This window comes from Nicotiana tomentosiformis, chromosome 4, assembly GCF_000390325.3.
Source record: "Nicotiana tomentosiformis chromosome 4, ASM39032v3, whole genome shotgun sequence".
NCBI classification, from domain to species: Eukaryota; Viridiplantae; Streptophyta; class Magnoliopsida; order Solanales; family Solanaceae; genus Nicotiana; species Nicotiana tomentosiformis.
The window spans coordinates 86709626-86732192 of record NC_090815.1 but is presented as its reverse complement, the minus strand read 5'-3'; the positions used below and the strand labels follow the sequence as shown (position 1 = coordinate 86732192).

Here is a 22567-nt window from a genome sequence, read left to right as displayed (position 1 = left end):
TTTTCACATAAAAACTTTTTCGGAAAATTGTACGGACTGCACATACAAGTCGAGGAATGATAAATGGTGCTTTTCAAGGTCTTAGAACATAAAATTACTTATTAAATTTAAAGATGACATTTTGGGTCATCACAACAATATATCCATCCTTTCATTATGACATTCCAAGTATTAGAGTAGGAGGTATTGATGGTCTGGGCAGCATATTTTGAGATAAGTATGGATGCCCACTGTAAGTTTGGTCAAAATAACACGGGCTAGATAATTTTTGGGCTGATAAATAAAAATAGTCGTTATGTAAAGTTATTGAAAAATAATCACTTTTTATGCAGAGATAAAATTTTGACAATAATACCCTATCTAAAACACGAAAAGTTCTAGCATAATATGCTAGATTATGGAGCTCTTGCGTAAAAACTTCCAACATATTATGTTAGAACTCCAGCATATTATAAAATTTCAGTACATTATGTTGGAATCTCATATGTAAAAAATTCAAACTCCAGCATATTATGCCGGAATTTTTGGATTTTTAAGGGTGTTTTATTAAGATTCATGAAAAAAGTGGCTAAATTTCGATTACTTTTGAAACTATGCTCAATTTTCAATTAGCAGCTGTAAATCAGGCTATTTTTGTTTTTTTTTCCGTGAGTTGGAGAATTGAAATAAGAAAATTTTACCTCCTAGAGCAAGGTATACACCCTATTTATTATAAACCAAAATTATTTTAAAATATTATTTTCTATAGCTACCTTTTATATTTTATAGCAAAATAAGTATTTATGGTATATACTACCATTGATGCATGAAATAAGGCATGAAATACGCTATTTATGTTTTTCCTCTCTCTTTCTTTCAATTAACACACGATTCTCTCTCTAAAAAAATTCTTTCTCTCTCTCTATCTCTTCGAGCAAAATAGGATGAAGATGAATCATAGATACACGAAAGAGAAATAAATTATGAAAGAAAGCCTCAAAATCTCAAAATCAGAAACATGAAAGCAAACCTATAATAAAAAAAGGAAGCGGAGATATCTTGGGCGACGGAAAGATTGAAGAGAAAGAGGGATTCTTAGCGCGGTAAGTACGAGAGAAAAGAGGAAGAAGCGGTCGAATTGGAGGCGTTGTAAATTGTAATGGAAGAGGCAGTGAAGCGATACAAGGAGTCTTGGCAGGAAAACGCCATCTCCGACGAACTTTCTTCTCTTCTTTGCTTTTTAGTCACATACAATGATACAAATACATTGTATTCTGTACAAATTTCACTCAAACACATTATATTTTTGTATAAATATATTTTTTCTCGTGTTTATTTATTTCAAAGGTCTGTATTTTTTTATATAGCTGAATAAAACTGTATTCATGCATACTATATATATAGTATGCACAAATATAGGATATAAACATTGAAATACACTAAATGTAAACATTAAAATAGAACAAATATAAACAATGAATACATTTAATTTTAAAATATAATAAAATACAGTAAAATATACTAAATACAAATAGAAATACAGTGAATACAACCAATGAAATATACTGAATACAACAGTAATACAATGTATTAAGTATAACTAAAATATTATTAATACAAATACATTTGAATACACGCTATATAAAATAGCAAATACAATAAACACAAACATTGAATCTAATTAATGCAACAGTAAAAAAAAATATTGAAACACACTAAATACAAAAGTTATATACAACTGAAAAATCATTCTAATTTATTGGATTGATAACGATGCATGTTAGAATTGATTTTGTTGAGTTATATTAGGAGTGTATAACACTAATTGATATTATTTCCGTTATTAGATAGCTGGACATACCTATTTTTAATGTGATTGTTGTTACTGTATTCATGAATACATGGCGCAAATACATGTGAATACATGTGCGTACAACTGGACTGCCCTGATTTTAGGCGCTTTTTGCTGTTGTGTTCATGAATACAGCAACACGAATACATGTGAATACATGCGCGTACAGCTGGACTGCCATGATTTTAGGCGCATTTTACTGCTGTATTCATGAATACACGACGCGAATACATGTTAATACATGCGCGTACAGTTGGACTGCATTGATTTTTAGGCGCTTTTTGCTGCTGTATTCATGAATACAACAGTACGAATACAGAGAATATACTACCGTAACAACTAAATAGTATCTATAAAAAATAATTATATATATGATAGCTATAGAAAGTTAATAGCCACTAAACAATAGTGGTTTCTGAAAATTCCGCCATAATATCCACGCTATTAGTGGACTCCCAATCCCCCGGATATTGTAGGACGTTGAATGATATCTCTTTTAATAAGGTGTAATTTTCTTTGTTGAGTTGTGGTGCCCATAGAAAATTATGTTGGTAACGTTATAGTAGAGTAGTAGTTTTCTTTGGGGTTGTAATAAATTGCATGTTGGAAAGAGTATTAAATGTTGATTTGATTAAGGTTATACGACCAGCCATTGTTAACATGTTAGTTTTTCAACATGTTAACCTACTTTTAAAATGGGATCTTTACACAAATAGCTGGACATATTCACTGTTTCCTTTTTTAGCCATGTACATATATTATACATTAATTACAAATAATTATACATACATAATACATAAATTTTGTATATATTATACCTTCACTGACTATTTTTAGTTTAAGCGAATAAATGAACGATTATTTGGGTTAATTCTTCTCTTAAAATTATCAAGAAGGAATTGAAACTTTGCCTTTGCTCTCTTTACGAAAAATGAGAAATCCTAAATACTTTTTTTCACTTTTATATTAGAGAAATTATTGATATTTAATTTGGTTGGTATTAAACTAAACAAAAGATTTATATCGAAATCTAACCAAACCGACAATATAACACCATTCTATAAGCAGAGACAGAGCTAGAATTTGGACTTTACGGGTTCTAAATTTGAGCATAACAACATCATGTGGTAGTAATCGGGCTCTGAATTTGCTTTTTATATATATTTAATGAATTTCTTAATAGAAATATAGGGTTTGGAGTACTAAAGTTACTCTTAACCCATACGCGAGCCTCTAGCTCCCTTATCTATAAGGTATAAATCTATAAGTATATATTTTTGTATTATTTTTTATAATTCTTTATAATTTACTTTTTACATTTTTTCCTTTAATTTGGCTGTGTTTCTGTACAATTGTAGTTGCGTATAATCTTACACCCGACACTCAGTGGCAGAGCCAGAATTTTCGTTAAATGGTGTCAAAATATATAAAAGTAAACAAAGCAGAAAATTAAGGGAAGTCAATACATAGTATATATACATATAATATTATTTTACCTACTCACACAGTGTATTTTTCCCGCAAAAGAATGTCATTTGACACCCCTCCCTATAAGGTGGCTACGCCACTGCCGACACCTTCCTAATAAATCAGTCCAAAACCTATTGGCATATCAATGTGATAATGTCAACATTAATCTATATACCATCATATGTACCGTTCAAGAACTATATGATAAAAGTTGGACTACAGTTCCAATATTTAGCCAATTTAGTTGCTGAAATTCATACATTTGCTTGCTTTCTTAGAATTGCTCGCAATTCTTTCCTACTCCACATATGCAACCACAAGTACATTGTGGCATGGCGAATTTAGAGGTTAATTAGTGAATTTTCGCGAATTCATTAACTTTTGGCCATACCTTATATATGTATAAAAAATTATTAAATATTTATAAATATTAGATTGTAAATCCAATTATTAATTTGAAATCACTGTAGGAACCCATAAACTTTAAATTTTAGATCCGTCTCTAGACTGATAGAGGATTTAGTATTTGTAGTTTGTCCCACAAACCCTTCGTCTTTGCGTAGCACATAGGCGCGATAAGCTTTTCTTCTTGCAGCTAGCGCGCTGATGGCTCTCTTCAGTTGATAGATCAGTGGTGCATTTGTGCATTGGAGCTTACTGTAAGAACTCTCTCCAATAGTGTACATTTAATTTGGTAATTCTTTCCCATCTGAAATAATGTGAATTAGGGTCATGTGGTTTACCCAAAGCTCAAAAAAACGCTAATAGGACACTAATTTATCTCATATTAAAATTTCCTGTCTGGCGGTAGTATCTATTTTGATGCTATAATGTCCTCACACAAAATTTCAGATTTTGTCCTCTAACGAAGTAGCGTTCACTTTTATTGGATTGAACGTGTTCATTTATTTTGACTATTTTAGTATATTTTTACATATTAATTTCCACTTTATCTTTTCAAAGTTCATTCTCCAGGAACTCCATTTTAATTTTTTTAGCGAATTCTTTCCTCTACTTTCTTAATGATTTCGTTCTTACAATATTTGACTCCTAGTTCTGCAGCATTACTTGAAATGTTGTAGACCAAACATTGTTGGATCTTTCAACTTATGACCTTGGTGTACGTATAGTTGATTGTAACGTTTCAATTCGAGGAGGATTTAGAAATTAAATTTGATAGATTAGACGACTTTTAAAGTTTTTAACATTAAACTTATGGGCGGTTTAAATTATGACTACAAAAATATAGTATTTATTGAAATTTTAGATATTTTTCACATTATATACATTCAACGTAAAAATAGTAAATTTATTTTCACCCATTTTCTTACTTTAAGATGTTCTAAATCAACACCAAAATTCAACCAAAACGCTTTCAACCTATTCCGATCTATCCAACTCATCATCCAACAAGGTCTCAAATACAGTCAAAAACCAAGAATCACTGGCTTATCACACCTCAAAAGTACATTTGGATTACGTAATAAATGTATGGAAAGAGCTTATGGTGAGTTCATTAGTGACTGATAGACTCAAATTACTAAGAATTGAATAATTGACGAACAATTAATAAAGTTCATACTTTTCTCACTTTTACCAAACAGTAATTGTTATTGTCGAAGCTATCTTTATCCAAAAGGTGATTAGTCCATTTCAAAGAAAACTATACCATACACTCTCTAAGTGAGAAAATAAAACATTAACGAACTAAAATAGCTCCATTACGAAATCAAAGTGCTACTGAATTGAAGAAGGAAAAAAAAAAAGGAAGCATAGAACTGTGGATAAAAAATATAAATCGAAATTAAAGCTACAATAATACATAACCTCTCTTATATAAGTATTTGTAAATGGAATGTAAGAATACAAAATTGTGCTCTATGAGATTGCTAGCACTGCATCATGATTTTCCATTTGTGTAAAGAGAGGTAGAATATATATATATATATATATATATATATATATATATATATATATATATATATATTTTGCTATACATCCGATATTCAAAATCTACTAAGTAATCCTTAATAGGGGAAGTGAATTTTTTCGTTGTCGAAACTCAAGCTCGATCCCCACCATCAGTTTATATGAAAATCGTACTGATATCTTCAGCTATATTCTTGGCGTCAGATGAAATTCCAAATAATCCAGCGTTGGCAAATCCTGCACAATAAATACTTTTCTCCCCTTTCCAGTGACAAGGACTTCTCTTTTTTGGCATCCCATTTTCATTGAATAACACTCCATCATCCTACACAAAGCATTGCAGTTTTTTTTCATCTCAGAAATATTTATCTAAAATATAAAATATCATTTTTATCTTTAACCTGAAATCATAGAAATTTCAGAAAGATGCATAGAGCCAAATTTGAAGTGTATATAACATTTGCCTTAATTATATTTATCAAATACCTTGAGCCACTTTGTAACTGTGCTTTTGTAACCTGTAGCAAAAACCATGGCATCAAACTGTTCCATCTTACTATCAGCAAATTCAACATAATTTCCTTTGATTTTCTTGATCGAAGGTAAAACCTGATGACAAAAATGATTAATCATTAAATCAGGAAACGTGCTAATAATAATAATAATAATAATGGAAATTTTTAATCCCTCTACCTTGATTTTTCCTGTTTTGATTTGATCCACAGTTCCAACATCAATAACAGGAGATCTGCCAGTAGCTTTCTTAAGATAAAAAGGACCCTTGTTTGGCCTATGTAGCCCTAAGACAGAAAGATCTCCATATATTAATCTGCTTAAAATCATCACAGTTTTGTCCACTATATTACAAGGAATGTATTTCAGTAAAGTCATTCCCATTTGGACTATTTCCTTCGTGAGTATGTGTACCTATAAACCAAAGAGAAACATGATTTTCATTATATACTTAATTCAATGAACTTTATTTTACAACAAAATTGAAAGATTCTTTTTAATTCATTTTCCGTACAAAGAAGTGCATGAACCTAAATGTAGCTTGGGATTCAAATTTATGGCGCGAAAACTGATATTCTCTCCAATACACCCATTAAGAAAAGCATTTGATAGTTTTTAATCATAAAAATTATTTGGCTAGATTACCTTTATCTCTTCCGTAAATAAATAATTAAATATAATAACGTAAGTATATGTCTTCTTTGAGTATCAAGGGTGAAATCTAAAAAAATAATAATAATAACTTCTAATTGTATTCTAAAGCAGAGGTGAATCCAAATTTAAACTTGATTGATCTTTATGGTTTTTAACATAGAATTCATTATACTTTAAAATTTAAATCTACTATATGTTAAAATTTTGATGAGTTTTCATATATAAATTTATGTTTCGCATTAAAATCAATACTAGGTTCGGATAATTAAACATGTTGCCAAAGAGTTGCATCTGTTGCGACTATTCTAAAGTGACGAATAATTTGTACTAAATTTTTTTGATTAAAGTGACAGATAAAAAAGACCGAAAAGAAGAGAACTTACCGGGCTACGAACAATAATGGAGGTCTGAGCACCCCAGTTAGACAAATCATAAGCAATTTCCATGCCAGAATTTCCACAACCAACAACTAGAACATCTTTACCTTCAAAATTCTTGCCATTTCCATACTCACTAGAATGTATGATTGTTCCACCAAATCCATCTAATCCTTCAATTTTTGGAATAAAACCTTCACCATTTTCTCCAGTGGCAACAACAAGAAAGCTAGCAACATAATTCTCAACGACACTTTTTTCGACGTTCATCGCCTTAACATGCCATTTGCCATCAACGCAGTTGAAAAATGCAGACTCAACGGCACGTTGATACAAAGGATTAACACTGAAATTGGTGATATAACTATCCAAATATTCAAGAAAACCTTTTTTGGACACAAAAGTTGGTGAATTAGGAGGAAATGACATGTAAGGAAGTTCACAAAATTGATTTGCTAAGTGAAGCTTCAACTTATCATAAGACCTTTTTCTCCATAAAGAAGCACAACAATCATCTTTTTCTAAAACTATATTTGGAATATTTTTAAGGTTTAGACAAGCAGAAGTAGCTATACCAGCAGGACCAGCTCCAACAATAAGGACCACTGTTTCTTGCTTCATTATATTGAACCTTTTCTTTTTCTTATTGTTTCTCTATTTCTTTTTCCTTTTCTGTTGGTCTTTATCCAATATCTTGTGTTTATATAGAGAAGAAAATTCAACAAATAAAGTAAATAAATCATTATCCACAGTCTTATCATTAGATTTATATATATGCAAATGTTATCTTCTATTTAATGCTGAAGTAATTATGTCTATATTAGAGATATCAATTGATCATATCTTTTTCATGTTTTGTTAATTTTTATCGTGACCGCCAGATTAGCATAGTGTGAAAGATATATTCATATATAGAGTTTGAATTTTTTGTGGGTCAATTCAGGTATTAAACTACTTACTCTATATTATATTATTTAAAGTTAAATGGTAGAAAGTACTGTGACAAATATTATATTTAAAGATAAAAAATAATTTGATGACAAACGTGTTTGGTGTAAAGGGAAATGTTTTGTCGAAAAATGATTACTTAAAAAATATTTTTCGAAATTCTAATTATTGGATAGGTGAATGGAAATTAATTTTTGAAAAATATTTATTAAGATTTCAACAATGTCAACAATTGGATAATGCTTCACATTGTATTGAAAATTTAATAAGACTCTTTCTTAAGATTGATGATAGTATCTACGTATTTGTTGGAACAAAAACTTTTACACCCCCTCTTTTGGTAATTAAACAAATGCTGAAGTAATTATGTCCATATTAGAGTCATTAATTGAACATATCTCTTCATGTGTTGTTAACTTTTATGGTGACTGCCAGATTAGCATAGTGTGAAAGATATATCTATACAGTTTGAATTTTTGGTGGGTCATTTTAGATATTAAATTACTTACTCTATATTATATTATTATTCAAACTTAAATGGTAGAAAGAAGTTTACTGTTGGCAAACACTGTATTTTCAAGATAAAAAATAATTTGATATGCGTGTTTGGTGTAAAAAGGAAAAATATTTACTGAGATTTGACAACAATGTCAACAATTGTATAATGCTTCAGAGTGTATTGATATTTTGATAAGACTTTTTCTTAAGATTGATAATAATATCTATGCATTAGTTGGGAAAAAAACTTTTGAACCTTTTTCTTTTGGTAATTAAACAAATGCTGAAATAATTATGTCTATATTAGAGTTATTAATTGATCATACCTCTTCATGTGTTGTTAATTTTATTATGATTGCCAGATTAGCATAGTGTGAAAGATATATTCATTGAGTTTGAATTTTTGGTGGGTCAATTTAGGTTTTAAATTTCTTACTCTATATGTATATTATTCAAATTTAAATGGTAGAAAAAAGTTGACTGGTGACAAACATTATATTTTCAAGATAAAATATGCGTGTTCAGTGCAAAAAACGAACATTTTCTCAAAAAATGATTATTTCAAAAATATCTTTTGATTTTTAGTATTTGATTGGTGAGTGGAATTAATTTTTTAAAAAAATTTATTAAGATACGCCAACAATGTCAACAATTGGATAATGCTTCATGTTGTATTGAAAATTTGATAAGACCTTTTAGTGTTAAAATTGACAATAACATTTACGCATTTGTTGGAACAAAAACTTTTGAACCCTTTTTTTAATTAAGCAAACTTTCTTAATCGCCAAAGTAAATATTTACAAATCCACATCTAAATTTAACATGTTCAGTTGTCCTTTATCACTCCACTATAATTTTTCTTATGTCAAAATAATTTAACAGTTTATATAAAAATAAAAAAAAAGGTATATTAGTAATAACCACTAGGTAAAGCACCTAGTGCCCAATTTTATTCATAAAAATCAAACTTTGAGTGTAGCCGATCTCTACACGTTTACAATGTAAATTGTAAGATACTAATGTTTATAACTAGACTGAAAATAAAACATGTCATAGTGGAATATTTAGACCATCCCAATATGAGCTTACAAACTAGAAAGATATGGTCCCGAAGGGACGGCCCAGTTGGGTTTGGCGGGAGATGTCCGCACGGACGACGCGGGTCGATCCATCGCAATGTTCCTCTGGATCTGAGTTTGCTTAGTGCGATTTACATCTCTTATGTGATTTGCGGGCTATTACACAGTAGGAGATTTATCCAGTGCATACAGAGTGCTCACCACAAAGTGTTCACCCGAAGGATAGAGGTCGTGACAGAAGCTGTGGCAGCGGCGGGTTTCTTGAGATTCCAAAAAAAAAAAACTAGAAAGATATGTAACTGCAAAGAAATATTCCAACTTGCAATGCTCTCTTCACAGTAGATTCTGCCTCAAAGAATAACCTGTAGCATACAAAAGTACAGCACCAATATTTGCTGGAAAAATGTTTCTTAATTTTAAAAGTATAATAATAATCATAAATCACATGACCTTTTATTGTAGTGGGCTAGTGGCTATGGCTATAATAGTGAGAAAGTGACTATGATTTCTTTTGAATACGATTTCATTAAACGATTCTTCAGAATAATTTATTCATCCCAAATTCCTAAATAAATATTCTTAAGCTTGTGTTATACGAGTAACAATTTACATATTGTACTATATCGTATTGTTACTTTAAATATAATATTTGTTTTGATTGTTACTTAAATTTTATTGTATCGTATCGTTAAATCCGTCATTACGTAACGACGAAAATTGTCATTTTATGTAACGACCGATTTGGTGTGATTGCGTCGTTACCTTTTTTTTCCTCTCATCTTGCCTTTTCTATATTATTAAATAATTTTATTTTATTCTTTATCATACCTTTTTATATAATAGTTATACCTCGTACCTCACTTTTTTATTGTAATATTGAAAATTTATTCTTCATATTGTTGGTCCATGACATCATAAAATGACGGCAAATAATACAATCTATCCAAATATTGTATACATTAAACGATACAATATAATATAATATAATATGATACGATACATTATGAAACGATATATAACAATCATCCAAACAAAGCTATAAGAAAAATAGATAATACCACAGAGCAACCTCTATATGTTACTATACTACAATGATCAGCTCCAATCATGTAAACAATGTCAACGAGCAATTTCTGGCGAGCAACAACTTTGAACTAGTGAATAAAATAAAAGTAATTGGATGGATTTCACTTTCAATATTATTGAAATTTGAATTTATATTTCAAACAAACATGATGATAGAAAGTATTTTACCTGCTACCAACTCATTATTGTTCAATAACGGTAGCGACTACTACCTCTTCTATTAAAACAAACATATATTCAATCAATTAACTCATAGTTATCATATTGCATGGGTAAAACATGCTATGCAAAGTGGCCGTTTAAGAGAGTGACACGTGGAACCTAAAGCAGGAATAGTTAAAACCGAAGGCAATTGTCCTGTTCGTCACCGGAAAGAATGACACTCGTAAAGATGTAATAAATACCCTCCGCCCGGTAGCATTTAATGGAGAATATTCTACAACATTTAGTACGCTGCCCGTTACAGAGAATTTGTCATTTATGCTCACTGTTATACCTTCTTTAATGACCCTCATAATTGACATTAAAGAAGGGCATGATCCTTGGACCTTGTTCCCTATGTGCATCTATAAATAGTGAGCTATGTTATCATTGTAAAAGACACGACTTCTCTGGCAAACTTACGCTATAATCGATTCAAAACTTTATACAATTTTATCTTCTTGTTCCTTGATTTCATCATTGTTGTGCCCGGAAGCTCTGCTACCGAAATTACTGTTTTTGCGATTTTATCTTCACTTCAAGGCTAAGTATTGCGTATTTCTTCAATTATTTTATTATTTCAGGATCGAATTAATTCACTTGGCTAGAAATCACGTATAAATCCAACTGTACCATTTTACGGGTAAACAGTTTGGCGTCCACCGTAGGACCTAGACAGTCGTGTAATTAAGTTGATCCTTACCTTTTTTACTAACGTGTTTTGATTATTTGTCTTAGAAAAAAATCACAAAAAATGGCAGACAATGGTATTAACAACACGCACAATCTTGAGGCTCAAGGAGACCGGCCTCATCACGAGGATTCAGTCAGTGACACCACAATGAGGGGAACGATGCCTCGCCAGTCCACGATAGGCGGTACCCATGACATGTTCGGGAGGTGACTCCCAATGATGCTGAAGATAAGCATATTGTTGATACAGTAAGGGTCCTACAAGAGCAACAAATGATCATTCTAGGCCACCTCACACGACAGGATAAGGTTATGATAGAGTTGAAGCAGGCGTTATCGGGGGCTTCCAATAACGCGAATAGACGAGGCTCAGTTCCTCCCGGTGCTCCCGCAAATCAAGCAACACAGAGGGTCGACAACAACACCCCGAGGGGCGAGGTTGGCTCCGATGGGGCTGGGGGGGAGCAGATACGGCCCCAACAACGAGAACGGTCCCTTCAAGAGCGAACTCTTACGGTTTATGAGGGAAGTGAACGCCCGCATGGATCAAACCTCGGGCGCACCGCCAGTGCTAAAAGGACCGGACTCAAAGAAGTATACTCAACTGCCGTATAAACCAAGCGCGACACCAGAATTAATCCTGAAGTGGTTTAAAATGCCCGACGTGCCAAGTATGATGGAACTTCAGACCCGCAGGAGCATATTACCACCTATACAACGGCGGTGAAGGGGAATGATTTAGTTTCCCACGAAATTGAATTTGTTCTGCTGAAGAAGTTTGGAGAGACTCTCACGAGGGGAGCCTGGACATGGTATTCGCTGCTACCCGAGCATTCCATAGATTCCTTTAAAATACTCACGGACGCTTTTATTAAGGCTTATGTCGGGGACAGAAAGGTGCAGGCCCGAAAAGCAGACATATTCATAATTGCACAAGGAGAATCCGAGTTACTGCGGGAGTTTGTCACCCGATTCCAAAAGGAGAGGATGTTGCTCCCGGTTGTTCCGGATGAATGGGCGGCTGAAGCATTCACCAATAGTCTGAATCCGAGAAGTTCAGACGCTTCCTGAAAACTGAAGGAAAGATTTCTTGAATTCCAAGCGACGACTTGGGCGAATTTCCACAACCAGTACGAGTCAAAGATAAGGATCGAAGATGATCAGGTTGGCTTTCCGTCGTCGGCAAATGGACGAGAGAAGAATAAAAAAAAATCAAAAAATGATTTAGACACAGATAGACGGTCTTCGAGGGGCCGGTTTTTGCCCTACGAATGGATCGAAGGATGTGGCAGAGGCTTTCGGTCGGCATACAGGTTCGTTACCGATAGAAGAACTGATTGCGGTCGGAATAATAGATCATTGCAGGACAAAGAAGCATCAGGTACGCGGGATCCTTCCTACCCTAGGATATCATAATACAATTTCAACGTCAGTGTAGTGGAGTTGGTATCAGCTATGAGAAACATCAAAGAAGCGCGGTTCCTGAAGCTGATGAGATTCGACCTCAGCTAGAGAGATCCCAACTTGTGGTGTGAATACCACGGGACGAATGGCCACCAGACTGGGGACTGCCACCATCTGCGGGAAGAGGTGGCGACACTATTGAAGACTGGACATCTCAGATAATTCTTAAGTGACCGGGGCAAAAAAACTACGGTCGCAACCGTGATAATGCGGAACCCTAGAAAGGAGGAGAAGATCCCTCCGCCATACGATCAACATAATCTTCGGGGGAAACGAGATCAACGGGGTCACCTTCTCGGCATCAAAAAAGATAAATGTATCAATAACACATAGCAAGAGACTCCAGGAAGTTTTCGAAGACGACATCACTTTCACGGAGTAGGGAGCAGATGGATTGTTGCTATCGCACAATGACGCTGTGATAATTTCTTTAAATGTACTAGATTTTAAAATCAAACGTGTTCTAGTGGATCCAGGGAGTTCGGCCAATATCATATAATAGAGGGTATTGGAGCAAGCCAAACTTACCGGAAGCATCGTTCCGGCCACAAAACTCCTCGCCGGATTCAACCTCGCAAGCGTGACAACCCGATGAGAGATCTTTCTTCCCATGAACGCCAAATGAGTGATGGAGACGACTCTTTTTGAAGTGGTGTACGGTGATATGGGATATAATATCATTCTGGGAAGACCATGGTTGCACGAGATGAGAGCTATACCATCAACGTATCATCAGCTGCTGAAATTCCCAACGCCCGAAGGAATCAAACAGATAAGGGGCGACCAACCGGCGGCAAGGGAGATGAATGCAATTTCAGTCTCCAATAGCAAAGGGAAGGAACACGCGGCATAGCAACTACAGAAACCGGCGCCCGCTCCTGAATCGAATGAAGTTAGCCAGGGGGAAAAAGCGACAGAATTTTATTAGGTGCCGAGATTTTTCCAGGTACCAGAAGAGACGGATACGACAAAATCCACAACAAAAGAGCTCGAGCAAGTTGCATTGTTTGAAAAGTTCTTAGAAAGGAAATCCACTTGGGGACAGGACTGCACCCCGAACTCAGGTCTGGCTTTATTGAATTTCTTAAATATAATGCTGATTGTTTTGCGTGGTCGCATGCGGACATGACAGGTATTCCAACGGAAGTGGCCGTACACAAGCTAAGCTTGGATCCCAACATCCCTCCGGTAAGACAAAAGAAACACCCTATTGCGGAGGCCAAGAATAAATTCGTCAAAGAATAAGTAACTCGCCTACTTGATATCGGTTTGATCCTAGAGGTAAAGTATCCAGACTAAGGGTGGCATGTGGGCCGGGCCTGGTCCTAAGTGGGCTTGTGGTCCCGGTCCTAAGTGGGCCTGTCCTAAGTGGCCCCGGGATTCGCGGGCTTCTTGTTAGAACCGGCCCGGGCCCGGGACCACGAACTAACGGTCCCAGGTTAAGTAGGCCGTTCCCGGGCCTAAGTGGGCCCAACGGATACTTTTTATTTTTTTAAAATTTTTATAGAAGTTAGAGAAAAAAATGGTAATAAAAATATCTAAGTCAATTCCTTGTAAATTATATTATAGAATTGTGACCTAAAATTTTTAATTCAAATTTAAAGACAAAAATATTGTAAAGAGATATTCAAAGCAATGCGTTATATATATATATATATATATATATATATATATATATATATATATATATATATATATATATATATATATATATATATATATATATATATATAGCTACATTCGATATTAAATATTGAATATTAAAATTTAGGATGTTATAATTATAAAAAGTTTGGGGTTAAAATAAAGTTGGAGGGGGGGAGGTAAATGGCTATTTTGGCAGAGGATGCGGCTAGATTATAAATATCATAATGGCTATAATGTGGCAGTTCTTTTTAAAAAAAAATATTAGTCGTTGGGCCCGGATAAGCCCGTTTAGGACTGCTTGAACCGGCTCACTTCCCAGCCGGTCCCGGTCTCAACCGGTCCCAGTCTCGCGGGCCTCGCCTATGGGACCGACCAACTACCCAGCCCACCTCCCCACGGTCCCGGTCCTATCCGGTTAGGACCGTTTAGGCCCACCGCCCATATGGGCTTGCGGTCCTGGGTCGGGTCGGGCCCGGTCCTAACCGGCCCACATGCCACCCTTAATCCAGACTGGATAACTAATGTTGTAGTAGTTCCTAAAAAGAACAATAAATTTCGCATGTGTGTAGATTATAAGGACTTGAATAAGGCGTTCCCAAAAGACTTGTTCCCACTGCCAAGCATCGATCAAATGATTGATGCGACGAACGTGCACGAGTTAATAAGTTTCCTCGATGCTTATTCCAGGTACAACCAAATTAAGATGAACCTGAAGGATCAGGAAAATACTTCGTTCATAATGAATTTCGGCACATATTGCTATAATATGATGCCCTTCGGGCTGAAGAACGCTAGAGCCACTTACCAGCGGCTTGTAAACAAGATGTTTGAAAAACATATAGGGAAAACTATGAAAGTTTATATAGACGATATGCTCGTTAACTCTTTGAACGCATGTGGTCATCTTAAGCATTGGCAAGAAACTTTTGACATCCTAAGAAAGCATAACATAAAGCTTAACCCCGAAAAGTGCGCGTTCGGGGTCAGCTCCCGCAAATTCTTAGGATTTCTGGTATCACAAAGGGGCATTGCGGTAAATCCCGATAAGATCAAATTCATCGAGAACATCCCAGACCAGTTGTCAAGTGTGAAAGAAGTTCAAAGGCTCACAGGGAGATTGGCCGCTTTGAGCAAGTTTATTTCCCGGTCATCAGAAAAGTGCCATCGTTTCTTCGTGCTACTCAAGAAGAAAAACAATTTTGAATGGACCCCGGAATGCCAGCAAGCTTTGAGAGATTTGAAAAGGTACTTGTCAAGCCCTCCGTTACTTTCAAAACTGAAGGAGGATGAAACACTGTTGGTCTACCTCGCAGTCTCGGAAGTAGTGGTAAGTGCAGTTTTAACACATGAGGATGAAGGTATGCAATCTCCCATTTATTACGTTAGTAAAATTTTAACCGGAGCAGAAACTCGATACTCGTATTAGGAGAAGCTAGCCTTAGCTCTCGTAGTCGTCGCTCGGAAGCTGAGGCCTTACTTCCAAGGTCACCCGATAGGTGTGATGACCACCTTTTCCCTGCGGAACATCCTTCACAAACTTGAACTCTCGGGTAGATTGGCCAAATGGTCCGTCAAAATGAGTGAATTCGATATAGAATATAAACCAAGGACTGTGATTAAGTCATAAGTTTTGGCCAACTTTGTGGCCAATTTTAGTCTGGGATTGCTGCCTCTAGCAACCAAAGAGGCAGTAATGGTGTCAGAATCGACATCGGGAGTTTGGACCTTATTTACGGATAGAGCCTCCAACGTAAAGGGGTCTCGGATTGGCATTGTATTAACCACACCTTCGAGATAAACCCTAAGGCAAGCCATCAGAACGGTCCCTTTAACTAACAATGAAGCAGAGTATGAGGCTTTGATTGTAGGACTCGAATTGGCCCGGGAACTAGATGCTGAGGTCATAAAAATCAAGTGTGATTCCCAGCTGGTGGTAAATCAGGTCTATGGGATCTTCGAAACCAAAGAGGAGTGCATGCAATAATACGTAGTGAAGGTCTAGGCTCTACTAGCTCGATTTCGGGAGTGGTCGATTACTCATATCCCGAGGGAAGAAAATGTAGAAGTGGATGCACTGGCTAATCTCGGTTCATCAACGGAGATGAAGGGATCATATTCTGGTATGGTAGTACAACTCATGCACTCGGTACTGGATCCGAATAGCTACTATGAGGTAAATACGAATAATTTGGTCTAGGACTGGAGGAATGAGATCATCGATTATCTCGAGCACATGAAGTTAAACAAAGATTCCAAGGCGTACCGGGCGCTGTGCACCAAAGCAGCACGGTATAACTTCAAAGAAGGCCAACTGTACAGGAAATCTTTCTAAGGCCCGCTGGCCAGATGTTTGGGAGCATCCGAAGCTAATTACGTTATGCGAGAAGTCCACGAAGGAATATGCGAAAACCATTCAGGCGCAGATTCTTAAGTACTAAAACTGGTAAGGGCAGGACATTATTGGCCCCGAATGGAACAAGACGCCAAAGCTTTTTGTGCAAAAATGCGATAAGTGCCAACGCTACGCTTCACTGGTACATCAACCAATGAAGCAATACACTCAGTTTTGTCTCCGTAGCCGTTCATGAAGTGGGGAATGGACATCGTCAGACCGCTTTTGCCGGCCCCCGATAAGGTAAGGTTTCTTTTGATTTTAACTGACTATTTTTCTAAGTGGGTTGAAGCAGGTCCTTATCAGAAGATCGGCAAATGTGAAGTAGTGGATTTCTTGTGGGAAACATAATCTGCAGATTTGGAATACCAAAAGAGATTGCATGCGATAATGGGCCACAATTTATTGGCGCAAAGATCACAAAATTCCTTGAAGATTTGAAAATAAAGAGAATTACATCTTCACCCTATCATCCGAGCGCAAATGGTCAAGCAGAATCAACCAACAAAGTGATTATACAAAATTTCAAGAAAAGGTTGGAAGCGGCAAAAGGTAAATGGCTTGAGAAACTACCTGGAATGTTATGGGCGTACCAACGACAGCCAAATCGAGCACTGGGGAAATTCCTTTTTCCCTTGTGTACGCAGAAGAAGCCTTAATCCCGATGGAAGTGTCACGACCCAAACTGATGGGCCGCGACCGGCACCCGGTACCTTACTCAACCGAGTACCAACGTAACGTATCTTTCTTATTACATCATCATATACACGTGACATACGGGCCTAATAGGCCAAAATGATCATTTATAAACTCTAAACATAAGCCGGCAAGGCCATACAAGCATTCGTATACATGATATCTGTCTACAAGCCTCTAAGAGTATATACTTATCACAAAGGTTGGGGCAGGCCCTGGCCATACCAAACAATACACGTCTAAATCATACTGACCAAACAAGCAACTCTGAAGCAAATAGAGCGTACCAACATCTTCGGCTGATTTGATGGCCTACTTGGAGGACTCTCGACCTGTCTATCGGAACCTGTGGGCATGAAACACAGCGTCCCCAGGCAAAAGGAACGTCAGTACAAATAATATACCGAGTATGTAAGGCACATAAATAAGTACATAACAGACATGGAAGAAATATAGAGTAAATGACTTAACCTGTAAGTCTGGATAACTCTGTAAATCATGAAATAATTATAGTGTCATGCATATGCGTATGAATGTTATGTCGTGCGTAGGTATATGTTTCATAACATCATCAGGCCTCTGAGGGCATCCCATCATATCATCTCGGCCACTGTGGGCAAAATCATCAACGTATACCAACTGATCAGATGGTGGTGCGTAAATAATGCCATAACCTTTTCTCATATCCCATATACATATAATATACGCGTATATAACGCCATCTGGTCATGGGTCAATTTACATGTATAAATGCATGAAATGCATAAGAAATACTTTAATAAGATTTCTCGAATATCATAAAATCCATATGCCTTTCGGACAAACTTTATCAAATACGTATTTTTTTGATACCCGTGAACAGAGGATATAATAATAATTCACATGGGGAATCAAGAATATAGACACCCATAGTATTTCTATAAATAGAGTCATTTATGAAAGTTACGTATTTTGCTCGTTTCATTTGTATCATTTGAATCATGCCAAAAAGAAAGAAGGGATAGACTTAACATACCGGAAGTAGGAAAAAATTCTTATGATATTCTTGAAAAAGGTTGCACCGTATTCCTTTAGAACTACAAAATTTTACGTTGCTACGGTTCTAACAAATTCTCATTTGAATTGTTTGGTTGCAAAAAGTTGGTTGAAATCTTGTAAGAATTGCTTGAAGATGCTATGAAATCTCCCGTTTTGAATGGAATATTGAAGCAACTACGTTGCTAAGATGATAAGCAACTTTGGTTGAATTCTTATTAAAGATTCGCTGCTAAACATATGCACTTCCCTTTTCCATTTAATGATTGAATGGAGGTTATTTCTTTGTCAAATTGAGTGGGCCCCACGTTTTGGATTACTTGGCCAAACAATTCTCAAATCTTTCCCCCTAACTTTCAAGACTTGGCTTTGTCATTATTTAATCCTTACTTGCTGCCACGTTTTTGTCTCTTAGGCTTATCTAATCCAAGATCCTAATTAAGTATTCACTAATTATTAATCTCCCACTAAAATTAATAATTATCCGATTATCTACATAATTAAGAATTATCTCAAATTATATAAAATACTACTTACTTTTACTACACTTTATACACCTTACTACCATAGCCGTATGGTACTAGTCCATAAATACTGGGTATTTTAGTTCGGGCCGTATTTTATCCCAATATATCAAACTTCAATGAAATTTATTTTCTTCGATTTGCTTACCCTCTCACCTTCACGAATTTACTCATCACTTGTTTGAAATAGCGTAATACTTATAATCCCAAAATAATTTCATTCCCGAACTTACGTCGATTAACTTACGACGAAACTTTAACGTACAAAAATGCGGGATGTAACATCTCATTTCCGAACTTTCATCAATTTATTTATGGCGTACTTTCACGTACGAAAACATGGGGTGTAACATCATCCCCCCTCCCCCGGAATATTCATCCTCGAATGTTGACTGATGCACTTATCATTGTCGTAATCCATAGCTCTTGCGAATACTTTAATACTTTTCTTTCCATTTAGGCAACTGTTCTTTGAATAAATTCAAAGGCCAGGGCATTCCCCCTTTAGGCCCCTTTCTCACACCACGGTCTGTGGTCAGAATTCTTCCAATCTCGTAACTCTTGCTACCTTTTGTCATGCAGCATGTACGACTTTTTTCTTGTGTGTGCGCCTATGCGACTCTTCTCTCTTTTTTCCTCCAGTTTTTAGTCAATATCTAGGCCTCACTTTATAAGCATATACAGAGCTTGATGAGATGTCTCTCTGGCATCTATAGGTATACTGAAGTTCTTTGCTCCATACTTTGTTGAACTTACGAATATTGCTATATCTTATTTCGTAGACCCGGTTATCCATTCGTATGACTTTACTGCATCTAGGTAGGTCATACTATACCATAACTCTTACTTAGATTTATCATTACTGAGGTCTGCTACCGAACTCCAGGTTACTTTCGTTGCTTATCCCATATGTATAGATCTAAGTCATTTAATGCTTCCTCATTACTGTTCATCTTAAGAATGACAGCCTAATCTCTTCTCATACTTTGTGACTTTTGTCCATCCACTGTTGATTCACCTCAATATTGATCTACAATATACCACTGATAACTTGAAACTTCTTACGTAATACCTTACCACTAGGGCTTACATTGCATCGTGGAACATTTGAAGTAATTAGACTGATCCACCTAGGGGCGATACTATACTTTAATAACCGTATTTCATAGCATCCCAATGTGATTCACCTTACGTGGGTATTTTAATCATGTACAATTCATGAAATCATTACTCAATCGAAGGCCCAAATGCCATCCTTCATCTGTCATAATTACACCCTCATTCTACTACCAGGGCAGTATTCCATTTCTTCTAAATTCTACTAGTCTTAGACTCCTTTGAGTTCATTCAGGCTATACTAAGCTTTCTATGACTTAGAGAAACCATAAGCTCTCTTGTTTTCATGGGCTTAATCCGGAGGACTTATCCATTCTCGTCACCTTCTCACTCGCCCTTTTTTATCCGTATTCCTGTCTTCCTAAAACCTTGTCGCTTTACCATACTTTAGATTGCGACCTACATATATTCGTTTATACTACTCGCAACCTTCCTTCAACTTGCTTGCACCACAGATTTTCTTATGTTATTCTGGAACATCAAGTGAGATATCACATCGTCTCTAACTCTTCTTTACTCTCTTAATTAAACTTCTCGATACCTAGAAACCATAGACTGGAAGGTATGCCACTGACGACACTGCTATCATTCCTGGATACTGAATCCTAGCACTTCTAGCCTTGTATCGTAAGTATGGACTATTCACAACCTTCCTTTACCTTACTTGCATTAAAATCTCGCATCATATCTTTTATCTCTTTCATAACCTTCCTTCCACATAGCTATAATTCACATCCACAACTTGAAGCTCTATTATAATACTTGCACCTTTGGTGCATATCCAATCCAGTGAGAGTTTCATACTGACTTCTTATGAGGCCGGTACTCTTCTGACTTGCTTTATCATAGAGCCGTTATGGAATATGGCTATTGTACTATCTCTCTTGTACCTCTGATATTTAAGAGTGATCCTGCAATGTTCTCAATCGAGAGGTCTATAATTTTCTCGGTCCAATAATCAGACTCCTGATTTACTTAGTTGATGTAACTCTTTAGTTTCCTCTTCCTTCTGATCATCCTTCATGTAGGCTTAAGCTATCTTTCGATATGCGGCTCCTGGTATTAGTTATTACTTTAGCCTTTCATGGGAGCTATGAAATATCCATGACACAATCTTCTAACAATTCAATCCTTTGTCTATGCCCTGGCTCAATTCTTCTTTTAACTTATATCAGAGTCTTCTACGGTTGTATGATTGTCAACATATATGCTGCATGGATAATACTCCGAAATCTTAAGTGTGTTTATAACGTAACTAACTCTGGATCATTGATTGAATAATTCCTTTTGTTCCTTCTCAACTTTCTTTAAACGTAAGCTATTACTTCTCCTGGTTGTTCTGCCACTTATTGCGTGTATACTTAGCTTATCTTAGTTCTCATACATGTCTAAATTTTGTGCAATTCATATGGTCTCGAATATTACTTTTGATATTTTTTTTACTCCTTGTTCATTAGCCACGGTAGGTACCACTTCCTTATGGAGAGCATATAATGTTGTTGTGAGACTGTTGTTACAAGACTATTTCCTCCTTAGGTTACTGGGCTTAGATTGAAGCCTTCTTCCTTACTTCCTCTTCTAGTCTTTCATTGTAGTATTTAGGGAGGACCCTCTGACTCTTGTAAAGCTGCGAGCTTATTACGTCGTATACTCGACGGAATTTTTTATGTCCTTCCTCGCCTATAATTATCCGTAGTTACTTACCTCCACGCCCTAGTACTTGTAGGGTTACTTCTGAACTAATATTTCGACTATATTCCTAGTGGCATTCTCTTTTATTTCCATAACCCTCATACGGTACCTTTACTACCATCCATTCTATCTTAATATTTCTCAAGGTTACGATGTCATATCTGCGAGATTGAATGCCTCATGTTGGGGTTCACTATGTTTATCTTGCACGATCTGTTGATTTGTCTGTATCCTCTTGTCTAGCCATAACTAGGCTTTTCCTGAATCAACTACTAACTACTCGTTGGCCCATTCTCATATCAATATCCCGAGTAACCTTTCTTGGGTTATTTCCTTTGTCTTAACTTACATCTTGCGTTGGCTATTTATTTATCAATATCCTGGCCGGAATCCTTGCTTCTTCTCCTTGGCGTCGTGCTTGCTTAATGCTCTGGAATCGTAGTATATACGTAGGATTTGAATATGTGCAATTTCATCCCTTTCTCATTTTTATCGCATTCTTCCTTTACCATTCCATAGTTACTAGAACCACTCAATTCTGACTTAATGCCAAATCACACCATATTCCCCCATTTAGGGGATCACTAAGATTTAGTGCTACGATGACCTACATATAGATGTTTTACCTCTTCATCTTTGGCGTCTTTTCACATCATCGATGATCCTTACTCGCATTGCGGTAATCCTTCTGTACCAAGGATAACAAATTTCCTTACTCGCGA

At 35.9% G+C, this 22567-nt stretch overlaps 1 protein-coding gene across 1 annotated transcript; it reads right to left on the bottom strand.

Moving 5' to 3' along the window:
• Positions 1-5387: 5387 nt before the first annotated feature.
• Positions 5388-7395, bottom strand: LOC104084684 (probable indole-3-pyruvate monooxygenase YUCCA11). The gene is made up of 4 exons (XM_009588602.1): positions 6781-7395; positions 5924-6157; positions 5717-5839; positions 5388-5555 (listed from the first exon to the last, which is right to left on the bottom strand). Exons 1-4 carry the CDS (start codon positions 7393-7395, stop codon positions 5388-5390), a joined length of 1140 nt encoding a protein of 379 aa, XP_009586897.1.
• Between the last annotated feature and the right edge of the window lie 15172 nt (positions 7396-22567).

Coding starts and splice junctions, on each gene's coding strand:
- LOC104084684 (XM_009588602.1), bottom strand. CDS start 7,395: ATGAAGCAAGAAACAGTGGTCCTTATTGTTGGAGCTGGTCCTGCTGGT. Junction 6,158..6,780: donor CCATTATTGTTCGTAGCCCG/GTAAGTTCTCTT, acceptor TTTGGTTTATAG/GTACACATACTCACGAAGGA. Junction 5,556..5,716: donor CAGTTACAAAGTGGCTCAAG/GTATTTGATAAA, acceptor TGCTTTGTGTAG/GATGATGGAGTGTTATTCAA.